The sequence below is a fragment of the Podarcis melisellensis genome (assembly GCF_964234715.1).
Source record: "Podarcis melisellensis genome assembly, chromosome: 11".
In the NCBI taxonomy this organism is placed as follows: Eukaryota; Metazoa; Chordata; class Lepidosauria; order Squamata; family Lacertidae; genus Podarcis; species Podarcis melisellensis.
Window position 1 is genome coordinate 21,835,587 of NC_138543.1, and position 17,673 is coordinate 21,853,259.

The window sequence follows — 17,673 nt, forward strand, 5'->3', positions numbered from 1 at the left end:
CACAGTGATGCTGTCTGGGCTTGATGGGAGTTGTCGTCTAAAACATCTGGATGGCACCATGTTAGGGAAGGCTGCTCTAGATTTTAATTCAAGGGTGCAATCATTATCTCAGTGACTGCAGTCTGTGTAAAGTTCAGTGGGAGTTATATAAATGCCCATTGATACAAAGACTGGCTTTGAAAGAAATGGTGGAATGGGGACAGTTTATGCAGTAATTTCCATCGATTTACAAATAGAGCTAGTCGTTTTAACAGTGCAGTCCTTCAGTGTGTTCACTGCTGCTTACTCCCATGTAAATGGTTAAAGAATTGCAGCCTAAAGTGTCATTTTTGCATTGGAAAATCTATCCCGAAGGAAATGAAAGCATGCTTTTTGGTATGCTTGTTTTTTAACCAGTTTCTGTGACACCCCCCCCCCAAAGATTATTCTGTCTCTAAAAGAGAAAAGCACATACTGTTTAAAGCAAGCCAGAAATTACTCATTTGCAAATAATCCCTTGGATATTAGTGAGGCTGCTCGTGAGTAGTCATAGGATTTAGATGCAAATATATACTTAAGTGAATAGTGCATGACAATGACATTAATGTAGAAAAACTCAGATATCCATTTTTCAAGAAGTTTTCGAAAGGAAGATGTCCAAAAGCAATATAAAGCGGGTAGCAATTGCTGTTCGGATCTCTTTAGACTTGCAAATGGGTCTCTGCTTCTTTATTCTTTGCTCCTTGGAAAAGATAGCGACAATATTTGTACTGCTCTTGAATTGTGAAGAAGAAGCTTTACCATGAAGCAACAACTGTGCCAGGGAAAATGGAATGGAATGGCCATAACATGTGCTAACTTGGCTCCCAAATCTTCCCTGGAACATTTGCAGGTTTTAAGTGACCTTTTCAGCTTAGAATCATAGAAGCATAGAATTGTTCAGTCCTGCAATGCAGGAAACTCAACTAGATCATGCATGACAGGTGGCCATCCAACCTCTGCTTAAAAACTCTGAGGAAGGAGAGTCCATCACATCTAGTGGGAGGCTGTTCCACTGTCAAAACAGCTCTTACTGTCTGAAAGTTCTTCTTGATGTTTAGTTGGAATCTCCTTTCGTGTAATGAGGTCATTACTTCGGGTCCTACCCATTGGAGCAGGAGAAAACAAGCTAGCTCCATCCTCCATGTGACAGCCCTTGAGATATTTGAAGATCATATCTCCTCTCAGGCTCCTCTTTTCCAGGCTAAACATACCCAGTTCTCTCAACCATTCCTCCTAAGGCTTGGTTTCCATATCCTTTAATCAAAGCAAGAAGATAAGCAGGTGAAAGGCACTTTTAGCCCCTGAGGCTACCTGAGTCTCCAGTGTCTAATTTCTTGGACATGGGGACTACTCTCTCACAGTGCCTCTGCCTTTCCAAGATTCAAGCTCAGAGTACTTTCCCTCATCCATCCCACCGCTGTGCCCAGGCAACAGTTCAGGGTCTGCCCAGCTTCTCCTGACTCAGGTGTTATGGAGAAACAGAGCTGGTGGCATCTTATCCCAAAACTCCTAATGATCTCTTCCAGCAGCTTCATGTACATATTAAATAGCACTGGGGATACAATAGGACTTCACCCTGGTCAATCTGTCATACCTGTGGAAGTTTTCAGCAGGAAAGCAAAAAGTACAAATCCTGTATGGTGAATCCCAGTTTGCTGCGGCATAAAGCTAAATTATATCCTGAAATAAGCACAGATGTGTAGCTAGAAGTGAAAACATTTAATTTTTTAATGAGGGTTTTTAATGTTGAAGACACTGCAGTGTAGTTTTAAGGCCCTTATTTTTTTATGTGTGATTTTTCTTACATTCTTTACAACATACATGCAGGCATATTTTTAGAATTTGGCGAGAATACGCACCTAACTTCTACTCACAAGCAAAGGATTGCAGCAGGAAGTTACAACCTACAAAGGCATGCTATAGCCCAGTTCCTGTTCATTGCAAGCCCCGTTTGCATCAGAGGAGGTTAAAGAGTGCCAGTGTTTCTTGAGCTGCACCTTTTGTTATTATGCAGCACGATTACTTATTATTCCTGCCCAACAAAGCCGAAAATGTGGTTATTGTATAAGCATTTGTTTATCACAGTTTAGCCCATTAATCGGAACAATGCTTGGAATAAAATCTGCATCAGCTAATTGTATTCCTTAGTGACGAACCATTCATCATGTTTTTAAGTATGAGTTTCTTCATCATCCCCACCTACTTAATTTGATACCTAATTATTTGTGGGAGTAGTACGTTCACTTTCTGCTTTATATTTAAGGGGCAAATCTGTTTGTTCTTCATTGAAAAATACCAACAAAATTGTTGATCTTCAGCTGACTGCTGCAAAGGCCACATGCAGTCGGCCTTTTATGTGTTCTTGCCCGGCTGGCCAGCAATAAATTTCCCCATAACTTGGGCCCTGATTGGCCCATTTGAGCCCAGCTTACTGGCCAGGCAGTCACGCCCCCATGGCTGTGACAGCCAGGGGAATTCCCCATCAGCCAGCAACCATGGGGTCCAGCTGCCAGGAAGGAGGCGGACAGTGATGATCTGCAATCAACACCCAACTGGGAAACGGTGAGTGTCCTAAAATGTGAAACACCACAGCAGAGATAAAACTGAGAAAACAAACAGGTCTTTGCCTGCCACAGAAATGGCATCAAGGAAGATGGCATGTGAGCTTTTCTGGGAAGGGCATTCCAAAGTCTAGGCCCCAACATTGAAAGCTCACCACTCTCCGCCAACCTGCTACGTTTTCCTTGTCTGGGGCACACAAGAAAAGGCCTCTGATGAAGTCATCTTAGGTAGCATCCATTGATAGCCTTATCAGTTATGCCAACATGAGTGCAATTGTTATATCGATGCCACCATAGTGTTAGCAGTTGACTTAAAGTTTTATTGGTATAATGAAACCATTGTAGTCTTAACTTCACAACCCCAATATTATTTGGACGTTCAGCTAGCTGCAGCCCTATCCTTGACCTTGTCTAGTTAGTGTAATGTGAGGATATCACTGCACCGTAAGATGTGAACACACTTGTTAGGGGCCACAGAAGGCTAAATATCCATGTTTTCATGTCAAGAAAGATTAAATGGTTTTGCAGAAAAGGAGAATACCATTTTGATAAGGACGGTCTTCTCTAAAGTGAGTGCAAGACCCTGAGAATTGATTCTCTCCAGCCATCAGTAAATCACCAACCTGCTGCTCAGGGGAAATACCTGTAAGAACAAAACAGATCACATATCCCTAAACTGATAATGGGAACTTCTTGATCTATGAAGCAACAATTGAAGATACAAATTCTTGTATTTCACATTCCCTGTAGCAGCAGCTACTCACAATTTGCAAAGAAATGGGAAGGATCCTGTATTCTACTGGGTAAAACTAAATAGACAAAGTCATATCAGAACAATTTTCCTCTAAGGGGCTGAAAACTGTTTGTCTACAATATTTGCATGCCCTTGAAAATCCTTTATATTTGTACTAAGAAATTAGGAAATGAATGCTACATTTGAAACTTGGAAAATGTAGCAGTTCAGTTTTAGTTCCATTGAACTAAATGGATTTGGCACATTTAAGAATTGAGGCACTTGCTCAGAATAATCACACTGTAGCTTTTTCTGGACCAGGCTGTACATAGGGCATTGCTTAGTGCCACACATATAGAAAATTCAGGCTGAAAAGGTCCAAACCTGCCATCAGTCAGCAAAAGTTCAGGAAAGTGCACTTAAAGATTTAAGACGCTAAAAATCCATTTGAATTTAACATCGTTAAACTAAGAAGTTGAAATATGTTGGCTGAATAGAGATCACACTGTGAATACAATAAATTTTTTAAAGTTGTTCTGATGCTTTCCATTGAAATTACTGTCCTGTTTTTTCACAGTCTGTAACAAATATGAAAGTGTTGGCATCTGTCTGTCTCAAGACACAATGGAGTGTGCTTCTGGGGGTGACGTCGCTGTGTTAGCAGCACCTAAGTAACCTCCCTGGGGAGCAAGCCTGGCAATGTGTATGGAGGTCCCTAGGCTGTCTAGACAACAAACAAACAATAGAAGCCACTTTATTAGAAGGATGGGATGCAGGTGGCGCTGTGCGTTAAACCACAGAGCCTAGGACGTGCCGATCAGAAGGTCGGCGGTTCGAATCCCTGTGATGGGGTGAGCTCCTGTTGCTCGGTCCCTGCTCCTGCCAACCTAGCAGTTCGAAAGCACATCAAAGTGCAAGTGGATAAATGGGTACCGCTCCGGCGGGAAGGTAAATGGTGTTTCCGTGCACTGCTCTGGTTCGCCAGAAGCGGCTTAGTCATGCTGGCCACATGAGCCGGAAGCTGTACACCGGCTCCCTCGGCCAATAAAGCAAGATGAGCGCCGCAACCCGAGTCGGCCATGACTGGACCTAATGGTCAGGGGTCCCTTTACCTTTACCTTTATTTTAGAAGGAAGAGTTGCAAACAGTGGTGAAGGAAGCTGCTCGGGTGCCTGGGGCGGTGTGCCCAGGGGCGGGGTGAGTCGCCCATAGGGACTGGGCGAGGGCAGGGTGAGCTGCCCATAGGGATGGGGTACACCGCAGGGCCTCTGTAATATGCCTGCCTCCTCCCACTTAGCCACCCTACAGCTGGGGGGGGGAGGAGGCAGCGGGCAGACCGTTTGGGCAGGAGAGATGCGTGGCTTGGGTGCACTGCAGGCCCCACAGTGAGTGCCACCTGGCATTTTGTCACCCCCCTCAGTGCTGACACCTGGGGCGGCCTGAACCCACCACACCCCCCTTACTCCACCCCTGGTTGCAAGATACTGGACAACAAGGACTTAAGAGCAAAAGAGCAATATACGTTTGTAAAGGTCTTTTACTGACAGCGCATAGGACCAGCCCATTCTCAAATAGGCAGAAACCTCTGCAAGGCACTTCTGTATAGTGAAAGCCTTTAGCTAACCAGAGTCCCATAAAAGCTAAGATGCAGCTGGGAAACAATTGAACCTGCAATTAAGGCTGAGGTAAACATGACAGTGCTGGTATCAGGTATTGTGACCTAAATAGCATTTCCCAGTGGTAGACCATGTGGGAAATTGCAGAAAAGTTAGCAATGCTTCAGTAGCTTATTACTTATGGGCTGTTTTATGCAAGGTTTAGTGACAAAAATGCCATGGGTTGCAGCTATCTGCTCCTGTCCATTAAAAGCAAACTGTAATTTATTTATTTATTTTAAAAATGCAATATTAGTAGTGAGGCATGCATCACTTTACATTAGGCGATGTCAAGCCTCATCACCCCCATATTGTTTAATGTACATTAGCCTCATACTGTGTATGCATAGTGCCGTAGTACAGATTGAAGGAGTTATTATCTGACACTTTCAACATAAATAAAATGACTTCAATTACCAGCCTAGCAGGAAGTCAATATCAAGTCCTTCCTTGAAATTAAAAAATTACAATTCAGCACATCTCTTGGTATTAAGGGGAAAAAAACACACTCTCATACAGTGAAATTCAGCTACAACAAGGAATCACGAGGGGCTCAGGGAAGCATTAATCTGCAGGCGCAAGCCCAGATGAAACAATCAGGTATCTGAATCCAGAAACTAGAAGCATAAAATATACTAGTTGATGGTGTGGAATTGAGATCATTAGAAAGATTCCAGCATGAAAGAAACAACAAATGTATTTGACAAAAACAAAGCCCAAAGCCTATCTAAGAAAACAAAGTGTAACAAGGAACAGAAAGGAAACAGAACTAGTTGCAAACAATAAGGATGTCCAAGAGTCTTTTGCTGATGTTCACAGTTGCTGCGAAAGGAATCCCTGATCTAGACTTTGTGCAGAGCAGAAATGAATTTGAGCTCCACCACAAGAATCGAGTTTCAAAGCTTTACAGCAGAACAGTCTTAAAACAGTTATAAGTAAAGGTTACAAAATACGAAGTACAGTGACACATTGCTCTTAAACAACAAGTAGTGTAGTCTCTTCTTCTTTAAGTTCAGTAATACAATTCAGTGACTTTTCTCTCTGGGTCTAGAGAGAAATCCTATGTAAGCATCTTGCTTGTTCATCATCACTGAGCTTTGATGACCATCAAAGACAATGAGTTCTCCTCAGGTTTCATTTCATGCTAAGAGAGATCTCTGCTTGGGTTTCTGGGAAATGTCAGTTAATCTGAACATAAACATTCAACTTCTTCTCACTGCATTTGCTATAGACAGACCTCCTGTCTGATGTAAAGCTCTCTGCATAGCATTTTAAGTACAATGCATTCAAGCACAATGGTTTATTTTGATTAAACTTCTTTATTTAACATAGCAGCCTTGGAATGCATTTAAACCAGGGGAAAGTTGATAGACAACAAGAAGTTCTGGTGGGCTCAGACCAGATGAGGAAGTGGAAGCACAGAAGGAGAAAGTGTTAGGGTGGAGGGGAGTCTATGGGTCTGGGATATAAGGCAGCTGGGGTTCGTGGGGAAGAAGGAAGAGAGGAAGAAGAATGGAAATCATCTGAGGAGGAATGTGAAGGTATCAGCCAAGAGTTGAAGGTAGCAAGGCGACTCACAGCAATGGTTAAATCCCCAATGTGAACCATTAGCAGGAAGAAAGGGTTCAAAGTTACAAGAGATCAGATGCTGCGAAGCCCAAGGTTTAAGGAAATGTAAGGTAAAGAGGTGACTTGGCTGGTGGGATAAATCCATTGAGACCTGAGAAAGTAACCCAAGTGACTCAACAAAGGGACTGTTTCAGTTCAGACCTGGTGCAACTGTGTTTGTTTGAACAGGAGACTGAAACATGGAGCCTACAATGTTGAGGGCCTACAATGCCCCTAGGGTAGCCCTAGCACGACAGTAACCAGTATTTAGAATAATTATGATTATAGTTTCCATTTCTATATTATATTATTCTCATAAAACAAATGATTTGGTATTTGACTGGGTTTTCTTGAACATTGCACTGCTTTCCTACTTTTTCAGCATTGAGAAACAATACCAGATTTAGCCTGCATAACTTTTTTTTCCGGTACAAAACAAAAGATACACAAGCTGGATAGAGGAATGAGAGGAAGTCGGATTTTTAGTGAGGAATGAGAAGAAGCTGTAGCATCTTCTCCTTCTAGGTCAGGAATAGCAATCATAGGACCCAGCCCCAGTGGTCAAGGATAGGCTCTGCCTATTCTAACTCTTGGATAGGAGAAAAGCCCTCCATAAGGAAGGTGCAGAAAGTGTAGCATAGATGTGGAAGTTGTTTATCCCTCGTGTTGATCCGTGATAGTAGTGCACTTACAACACCAAGCAGAAGTTTATGGATTAATTGTTTAAAATGGCAACTCCTGAAGAGGTTTTGACTGGAGATACAAAGACCCCCCCCTTTTTTTTGCTTCACTTGAAATACTGCAGTTCTCCCCTAGTTCCATGCATGGGTCGTGATGTACTGGATCAGTTTGTGCTTGCCAGTCTCACTTTAAATCAATTCAAAGCTATTTTTGTGTGCACACTTAGCAAACTGCCGATTGCACTCCAGGTGCCGCAAAATCAATGCCAAGGAAAAGCTAAGCGATTTAGATGGCTTCTCCTGCCGAAATGATATTGCACAAAATTCAGAGGGAGCTGACACGAACTAAGAGGCTGAAAGGAGTTTAACCAACCAAGTAGTCAAAAACTGTGAAACGCTGGAAAGATCAGATGCCATACATGACACAAGTGTTGGGTTAGGTTTTAATTCCAGTGCTTCTCTTTCTGTAAAAAAGATTTTACTTGAATGTTGAAGAAAGCAGACAAAATTCAAAAGCTTTTTCCTGCAGAGCCTTTTGGATTTCTTTTCTGTGTGTGTGTGTGTGTGAAAATAGTTTTTATGGAACTGTTTTGTGTTACAAAACAAAAAGATAAACAGGGAAAGGTAATCTATTGTCTCCACTTTTAATTCACAGCCCTTTTCACAGCCTGTTTACATATAGTGAGAGACACTTTTGTCAAAGACATCTTGCAGTTGGGGGGGAAGAGTGGCAGGGAGAGAGATGGGCGTATTGTTATTTTGTCCAATTCCTGTTATTAGTGTAGGGTCTGTGTCAACATCATGTGGGTAGATCCTTTGTTTATATATTTATTTATTTTTATTGATCATGTGAGAGATTGGGGGGTCCCAAGCCTGGTTGGTTGCATTCAGTTAATTGCAGTGTGACTTGTTTATATGTGTTTGTGGGGGCGGGGTTAGGTTGTTGGGTCAGATTAGCCATATCAATTCATATGCAGTTGGGGGTGGGAATAGGTCCTTGTCCTGTTGTGCTGTGTATGTGATAAAGGGGAACCATACTGGCATGAAAGCGTCCTCAGTGGGCCGGCAGCTGTAACTACTTTGCTTTCATCATTATAATCTTGCTATCACACATGGAGGGGTAAAGTGCAATGCAAACTCAGAAAATAAAAGATACAATAAAATGGCTCCCCCTTCAAAATGGACGTGACGAAGCAGTGGTACCTCTCCCCAGGGCTCTTCATGCAGATTAAACAAGTACCGTATTTTTTGCTCCATAAGACTCACTTTTTCCCTCCTAAAAAGTAAGGGGAAATTTGTGTGCGTCTAATGGAGCGAATTCAGGCTGCGTAGCTATCCCAGAAGCCAGAACAGCGAGAGGGATTGCTGCTTTCACTGTGCAGCGATCCCTCTTGCTGTTCTGGCTTCTGAGATTCATAATATTTTTTTTCTTGTTTTCCTCCTCCAAAAACTAGGTGCGTCTTGTGGTCTGGTGCATCTTATAGAGCGAAAAATACGGTAATCTGTGCACAAAGCCCTAGGACAGGCATCCCCAAACTCGGCCCTCCAGGTGTTTTGGGACTACAACTCCCATCATCCCTAGCTAACAGGACCAGTGGTCAGGGATGATGGGAACTGTAGTTCCAAAACATCTGGAGGGCCGAGTCTGGGCATGCCTGCCCTAGGATGAGCAAGGCCTACCTTTAAAGCCCCAAACAACCTGGGGCTAGGATGCCTAAAGCAGGGGTGGGGAATCCCCCAAGCCTCTCTCTCAGGCCCTTAGGACCAACCTATTCCTCTTCTCTGGCCTTGCCTCTTACTGTCTCTAGTATAGCGTACTGGTTAGCATATTGGAGTAGGATCTGGGAGACCAGGGGTTCAAATCCCCGCTCAGTGATGAAGCTCCCTGCGTGGCCTTGGGCCTGTCACTGCCTCTCTGCTTAACATACCTCATGGGGTTGTTGTGAGGATAAAATAAGGAGAAAGAGAACTATATATGCCACCTTGGAACAACGGTGGGATATAAATCACTGTGAGAAGTGACATTACAGCGAACCAGGCAGAGGACCTTCTTGGTAGTGGCGCCGGCCCTGTGGAACGTCCTCCCGTCAGATGTCAAGGCAATAAGCAATTATCTTACTTTTAAAAGACACCTGAAGGCAGCCCTGTTTAGGGATGTTTTCAATGTTGAACGCTGTATTGTGTTTTTAATATTCGGTTGGAAGCTGCCCATCTTGGCTGGGGAAACCCAACCAAGATGGGCAGGGTATAAATAATAAATTGTTGTTGTTGTTGTTGTTAAGCTTTTGCCTGGCTGGAATGTGTGGTGATGTTGCTTGCTTGCCTAGATGGTGTGCGTGTGCAGAAACCTCTGGCTTGTCTGTGTGTGACTGGCATGTAGCTTACTATACAAAGGTAAGAGGCATGTTGGTTGCGCTGTTTGCTTTTGCTTCTGGTATGACCCACCACTGGTATGTGGCCCAGGTTTCTCCAGGAAGGATTGCAGTCCTTAAGATGAAAAAGGTTCCCAACTCCTGAGCTGAAGCATGGTCTCCTCCCATATTATTGTGCTTGGCCACTGAGAAAATAAAGAGAGACCTAAAGTGTATTGAGCTCCATTCGGAGGCATGGCTGGTGGGAACAGATCAGAGGGCTTTCTCAGTGATGGCACCCGCTTTCTGGAAGTTCCTGCCTGTCAGATGCTGGTGGTGGTTGCTCGTGAGTAACCAGGCAGGACTCCAACCTGGCTTTTACAGGTTTTATTGTGCAAACTATTTACAGTTCAGATCTACCAAGTTCATGTCCATCTCAGTCACTTGCAGAATCCGGGAGTGGCCCCTTCCGGCTTCTCCCCCAACATAAGAACTTTGGCACCCCAAGCCTCCTCCTCCCCTCCTTGGGTTTCACCCCTCTGCGGAAGCTGGGCGACGGAAGTGGCGTGTCCTTCCTGGCCAGCCTGGTGAGGTGAGGCGCTGGGGCTCTCAGCAGCATCCTGGAGCCCTTTCCTCGCTTGGCTGGCCCCTTCCCTCTCTTCTCCACTGGAGGTGTGGCTTTTCCCACCGCTGGAAGAGGAACTGCTCCTCAGGAGTTTCGGAGGCTCTCTCTATCCCAACGGCCCCCCTGCCTCCCTTCCCTTTTCCGATGGCAGTCCCCTGACACTGCCTGAGGAGGTCCACATGATGGCACAAAACCTTTTTTGCTTGCCCTGCATGTTGGTTTATTTGTCTGAATCTCTTCTTTAGTTTTTCTGGTTTGGATGTTTAAGTTTGTAGTCCTGTAAGCACTTTCATGGGAGTAAGCCCCACTGAGCTTACTTCAGAGTAGAAATGCATAGGATCAAATGGTCAGAGATGCAGCTTAAGGTTTTTTCCCCTTTCCCCTTTGAAAATTAAACACCTCGCACATGTTTGGCAGGAGAAGACCTCCGGAATACACCTACCATGCGCATGTGATTTATTTTAGTCACAAAGCTGCAGCATCTAATAATCTTTATGATTATAATTATAACCTGCACTCAGCGTAATTATAGAGCCAAGCATAACTGCTGAAATAAATAAGTGATAATAGAGTAGAACGGCTTTTTAAAAAACTGAACATAGCAACCAAGAACTACATGGAACAGTGTAAAGCTGTGGAAACCTAAGTCAGATTTAAATCTTCTGCAGGACAACTCTAAGCTGACCTTCCGGAAAGGCCTTAAATAAGCCTAACCCGTTGCTGTCAGGATTTTTCAAGCCAATGGGAGACTTGGCATCATTCATTATTTCCATAAGGGTCCTTTTGTAGGGGGCGCATTCCTACAAAGTTACAGAACTAAAATCTAACAGTTTTCTCATTTCTTTCCTAAAGGGAAGAGCTTTTGCTAGCTGGTGTACCAAAATATCCATATCCAGATTACTTGACCCGCACAGAAATAGCTCTAAGGAGAATAATTGAGACTCAGGTAAGAACAATTATTAAAATAAGTATTTGCTTAAGTATAATTCTGTGTACAACACACCCAGGATTTGCTGTTATAGACCTTCATTATAATAACCTGCTATTTTTAATTAATACTCTAACCAAATTGATAAAGACCTGGTGTACATGTTGAAGTCCTGATTAATTTTATGTATATTTCTTAGAACTCGATCCAGGTCCTAGGATTGTCCCATATTTATTTATTTAAGATATTTGTATCCCATCTTTCTAATATCCATGTGGGTCTTCAAGGTAGCTCATAGCAACAATAACAAGAATCAACCCTCCTTGTCATGTAAGGCTTCTCCAAACATGACTGCTAGCTGTGATCTCATCTTCTCCATCACCAATAGTGTTTTGCTCCCTGAAATAGTCTCTAAAAGACAAGCATGCATTCAAGCAAGCTGTCTATTAGCCAGTTTAAAATTGGAATAAGGTCCCAGCCACTGGAACAACTGCCTCCTGGGCAGTGCTATTTTTCTAGAAAAAGAGGTGCCGGAACTCACCATCAGTCCCTCCCTTATTCTCTTATAATGGCAATGGTTCCCACTGGAAAAAGCCCTTCTCCTGGGGAATATTTCTTCCATCACTGACTGAGTGACTTCTATCTGCTCAACCCCACACTCTTGATTTAGGGCACTTGTGGGGGAGGGGGGAGCAGCTGTGTGGTTTGACTGCACAGAACAAGAACAGGAATCATAGCTTAAATAATTCTGGTTCTGCATGGCCGCCATGTAATTTCTGATCCACATGATTCTATAATGAGGATATTTTGCAAGCCACTTTAAGGATGCTTCCTGAAGACCTGCTTATTGAACCTTTATCTTGATATGTTTGCAGAGGGGTTAGATGACATTGGCTATGAGCATTCGTTCCAATTTGTGTGCAATGAGCTTTTTTCAGTGCATTTTCCCACCCCGTTCCTTATTGCTACAAGTCCAACTGTGTGTGTGTGTGTGTGGCAGGGGGAGTGGGTTTGTTGTGTTGAGAGCTCCAACTTTAATTGCACAACCTGAATTTGCCAATATGTGATTAAATCCCACCTGAAAATAACAACGGTCTCAAAGTGCCCTGGGAGCCACTTGGGGCTATAAAGGGTATCCTAAAAAATATTAATAAGAGTGCCCTTGTTTCCAGTGTAGAGGAAGAATGCTAGTTTATTGAGCAGATGAAAAAATCTGGTTCACGGTATTCAGGTATCACAGCCATTTGCTAAAGATACACTAGTAGACTTCGCATTTTTAGAAGTGAAAAATAAGCAACATGCCCTTGTTACTTTCACACAACTTGTTAAAAGGGTCAGCATTACTGCCCTAACACTAGAATTTATAAGGTAATTTGTTGTGTATGCAATTAAACCACCTCTCAGGCCTATGCAGTCCAAACTTATTCTCACACAACCAGTTAAGTGATTTGTTAATCACAGTTTTCTGCACATTTGCACTGAGAGCTAAAAAAAATAAATTCTCACAAAATTATCCTCAAAAGTGCCCCCCCCCGTAAATTTTATTGGTGAATATTCTCAGGGTACTTGCCGAATATTCTCCAGGTGTGTATATTCAGCACTATCATCTGACAGCCAAATATTTTGTAGCTGGGCTCAACATTTTGAAGTATCTGACAGCTGGCATGGAGAAATAGCCATCATTGTTGGAAAAATCAGTACTTGACAGTCTTTCACAGCTGACATGTGTTAATAATCAACATTACAGAACTACTGACACCTGGAAGCAATCGGCTGCTATGGGGTTGCAGTATGTGGCAGCGTTTGACAGATGACTTGCAACAGAATTCAGAAAATTTTATATGAATGTTATTCATTCATGTAACCCATAAAACAATTTGAATTTTGCCATTAAATTTCAACTTCAACCATTACACACACACACACACACACATAATTGAGGCCAAATTTCAGCATCAATTTCATTGGACTTTGAAACCATGCTTGTTAATTTCCACTACAAATTTCTTAACCGGCACGTGAAAATAAGAGACCTACCGGTATATTAAATATTGATATTATATATTCTGCAGTTTAAATAGGTTCCCTACTGTATGCGTAAGCCTAACTTTGTCCCAGAACATTTGCCACTATCTGAACCACTTAGGGTTTCCTGGTGCTGCTTATTTTAAGAGACACGTTTGAACTCACTGCTCCAGAGCCTGCAGCTGCCACCCTCTATTTCAGAGTTCCTTCGCTTCAAAGTATTGGAGATTTCCACATCATATTTTATTTTTAAAATTTTAATCTGGCAGCCCTCAAAGCAATCGGGGTAGAAGGTAGTAGTGCTGCTTCTTTATAAGTATTACGTTAAGCCATTTCTCTTTCTGACTCTAATCTTATGGGAATAGGATGTTGGATGGAGAAAAGAGTCCAATTTTATTGTGGAGCCAAAAACCTTCAATTCCCCTTTCAGCTCTGAATTTAACTCACTGGTTTGCCTAGGGCAAGTTGCTCACTTTCTGCCTTACCAACTTCCTAGCACTGTGGTGAGGAAAGAGTAATCAGCATTATCATTAATGATTAGAGTCCTTCAGAACTTGGAGATGTTCCATAAACATTTGGGTCTTGAGGTTTTCTTCTTCCCATCCTTTGCATAACTGGCTGGAACATTCTTTCTGAAAGTGTTTAAAATCTGCTATTATTAAGCCAGTTTGGGGAATGAAAGGAAAGGAATATACGTTTTCTGATACATTAAACAAGCTTTTAGAGTTAATTCACCATTGAGTTCTGACTCTGGAGGCAGTGAAAATACTAAGTGCACTGAAATATATTTTATAACTCAGAGCAGTTCTGCCAGCTGATAATAATCGTAACCATAGCAAAAATGCCCACAAGCTACTAGTTTGCTTACAATACTCTGTTAGAAGGAAGGCATTTTATTATTTAAGGTTAGCCAGCCCATAATGTAATTGGGGGCATCCCATAAAAGCAATCATCCCCCCTAAAAAAACAACACCAGTTTTCTCAGACTCTGAAATCTTTCCCCCCCATGTTTAAAAGTCTTATCACTTCTTTTTAATGCAGTGATTATTTCTAAACCCTTTCTCCTTTTTCCTTTTTAAAATCCAAACTGCCCTTCTCTTTAATAAACGACACATTTTTATTGCTGTTTTATTCTAAGCTGCAGTTTCTACGCATAAGACCATACCTTCAGGGCCTCCATTAATGCAGTAAGGATGTTATCATCGAGGCTCAAAACAAGATGCGAACTTTTCCTTGACTACAGTCATAAACAGTTTTAGTCTTTCTGGTACATCATTTGTACCCCTGACATTGTCTATTTTCCTTTGTAGAGGCTGTACTTTGTTCCATACACACACCCATTTTCTTGTGCTGGACACGTGGTCAAACAGTGAGCTTAGGCTGAGAAGATCAATGCAAATATTGCTCCTTTACAGAGTCCGTCTTCAATGCGAAGAGTTTCATGATAAAAACTTAAGCTAGGCTAAGGTCTTGGCACTGATCCATCTTCTAACACAGCAGCTTCTTCACACAGCTAGTGCAATTCTTCCGCCTTTCCCATCCATTGTCGTTGCTTCTTTTTCTTCCCTCTTGCTATTTCATCTCTCACACTCTGATAAAATCATTCCTATCCCTTTTCATATTTCTTTGGCCTTCAAATACACCGCTGCATCCATCTTTCTTTCTCTTGTGAGGAAGATTAATTCTCATATCATTTTCTCGAGTGGGCTACTTTTTTGTGAGGTGATTTCACCGCACTATTTCTATGTGGTGACCATGTCATATGAATGCAGCTTTTTTCAGGTACTAGAGGGGCATGGTTTTTTCTACATGAGGGGAATGTCTCATGTTCATAGCTTTCCTTCGCTTTATATGTACTACAATTCACTATGTGATCATCTCAAGATCACCTCATGAAGTGAGGATGACAGAAGGGAACAGGAGGTGGGCGATGGAAGCCCAAAGGCCAATATGGTGCACCAAGTAGGGTGCTAGTGGGTTTCTGATGTAAGTTGTCTATCTCTGCTCAGAGCCACTTCTCATATTACAAAAATTCCTACATGATCTTTTTTTTGGGGGGGGGGGATTAAAATGGAACCTGCTTAGAGATTATCATGTGATGTGCAGGTTTTTCACTGGCTAGCTGTGAATATACATGTGTTTGTGTTGATTGTACATACATACAAACATTGAAAAACTCACAGATGTGATCATCATATATGAATTTAACACATACAGTGTTAATGTTGTGTGTAAATTTCTACAAGGGACTTCTACAACACTTGAGATTACTGTGTAGAGTTTGGGCAAGTCAATAGCTCTCAATGCAATCTGCCTCACACAACTGTTGTGAGGACAAACGAGAAAAGAATGGAAAACATGCTTTCAACATATGAAATAATGCAAGAGGTTATTAGAGAAGGATGAGATGAGAGGTTATTATGCAATGTACTGTTATTTCCAGAACATGTGGAATATACTATTATTGATTTTAAAATGTGGGACAAAGCTTGCCCTCCCCCAGAATTCACACTGCTTTTTCTCCATACCCCAACCTCAATTTCCCCCCTAATGCTGGCAGTGTTAATAAGACCCCATGCTGAACTTCTCATTTATTAATATGCTTAAGAGTTGGATGGGATTCTCAAGTCGTAGTTTCTGCTATTTGAGATTTAAGCAGGGTAATGTCAATTCAAAGTCTGTATCAGTGAACGATTCCTTTTCTTTCAGAAAAGTAACATATTTCTTGTTTAGAAAACAATAAGAATTGAGCAGGGCAGGAGTTTGCCTTTTGGGAGATACATTCTGAACTGGAGCATGGCAGACGATTTACACATTTTAATGTGCATAAAATTAATGTACAACTTTCATGCGATATGCCTATCTATGGTGCTTGCCAGCATTTGTGACATTGATAGCACCCATGTTGTGTCCCTTTTGATGCGGTGCCTTTTGGCATTTCACTTTCACGTAACAGATCCTGGCATTTTGGAAAGCATGGCCATTCCTTTGTATCAACTGAGGCTCCTGCTAGCTGGTTTTACCAAGACCCTGATATTGCTAGCCATGTGAATTCCATGTGTGTGCATTTTCTAATATTACAAAAAATAATGATATGAAATTATATCTGAAGATGTGTAGTTTGCACACCTGCTTTTAAAATATTTGATTTTCACATTGTCAGTGAATTCTGCAATTTGCTTGAGACGGGCATTGAAACTTGCCATTCTGAGCTCCTGAGGATCCTGTCATGAACCTGTAAACCCCACAACAGCACCATAGGAAATGAATACACTTCGTAGGGTATACCTTGGCCAGACTAGTGCCCCCCAGATGTTGTTGGACTACAACCATACTGACGGGCTGATGGGAATTGCAGTCCAGAATCTGAAAGCACCAGTCCAGTGCCTGTTACTCCTTTGAATGAAGTTGCATGATCCATCACTGACTCTCCCAATGCCTAGTTCCTAAATTCCTGCCTTTAAATTATCTGCATTTCCTGCCACTGAATTGAAGTGTTTTGTTTTTACACACACCAATATCACTACTAAAGCCACTTTTTTCTTTCCTTTGCAACAGTGGGAGAGGGAATTGGAGATGAGGCTGAAACTTGAAGAAAAACTCCTGGCGCTGGAGCTTAAAGAAAAACAGAAGTTGGAAGAAGAACGCTTCAAGAAAATAATGAAATGGCGATTAGAAAAGCTGAATAAGACAACTAAGCCCTATGAGCTTCCTCATAAACAAGTAGAAAAGGAGGAGGAAGAAGAAGATGAAGAACTGACAGAGTCATGCAGCAGCACTCAACTGTCAAGTGCACAACTGTCACGAGCCTGAAGACCAGCCCGCTAAGGGGTTAACTTACACATTACAGGCAAATGCATGCAATTGAAGCCCAGGACTTTAGAATGAAAAGCCTTAGTGGAGGAGTAGGGAAGTGTGTGTGCTCTTAAACCATTTCCTGCTGATGGGTTTCTGCTCAAAATTGCTCCCACCTACTTTTTTCATCCACGGTGTACCAGGTGTTTATTAGGCTAAACCATGCGGCAGCTTAGGACCGATTTTGAGGGAGTGGGGAATGCCTGATATGAAGACCCACCCCACTGCTTCTCTGCTCAGAACTGTGGCCTCCTGCAGCAAAGTGCCATAGGGGAGGAGTAGAGCAGTCCTCCCACCCATTGGTGGCGCTGCGTTTGCCAGGGTGATGTAGCGGTGAGGTTTCAAGAGCTCTGTGTTGATGGCGTTGGCACCTTTGGAGCCACCAGACCAACCTGGAGCTTCCTCAACCTCGCAACCACCTCACCTCTGCAGTATCTTAGGGTGTGGCTGCCCTGCTGCCAGGAAGATGCTGGTGCTGCTCTATCCCACCTCTTCTTCTGCTGCTGGTCTCCTGGGACTGCTTTTCATGAAAAGAACAAGGCTGGGTTTCATAGCACTCATTTCCATGTAATGTGTCATCTGCTCTTACATCAAATTTCCTCACCTGAAATACAATGGTTATGGGAAAGCA

The 17,673-nt window shown here is 42.5% G+C and overlaps 1 protein-coding gene across 5 annotated transcripts in view; it reads left to right on the forward strand.

Annotated features, from left to right (window-relative positions):
- Positions 1-17,673, forward strand: part of TMEM232 (transmembrane protein 232) — a 145,764-nt gene extending 128,091 nt beyond the window's left edge. For all 5 annotated transcript variants that reach the window (XM_081930573.1, XM_081930572.1, XM_081930569.1 and 2 more), the window contains 2 exons: positions 11,087-11,180; positions 16,746-17,673. In XM_081930573.1, coding sequence (XP_081786699.1) covers positions 11,087-11,180; positions 16,746-17,000 — 349 coding nt within the window. In that variant the 3' untranslated portion in view covers positions 17,001-17,673. The remainder of the gene's footprint in view (positions 1-11,086; positions 11,181-16,745) is intronic.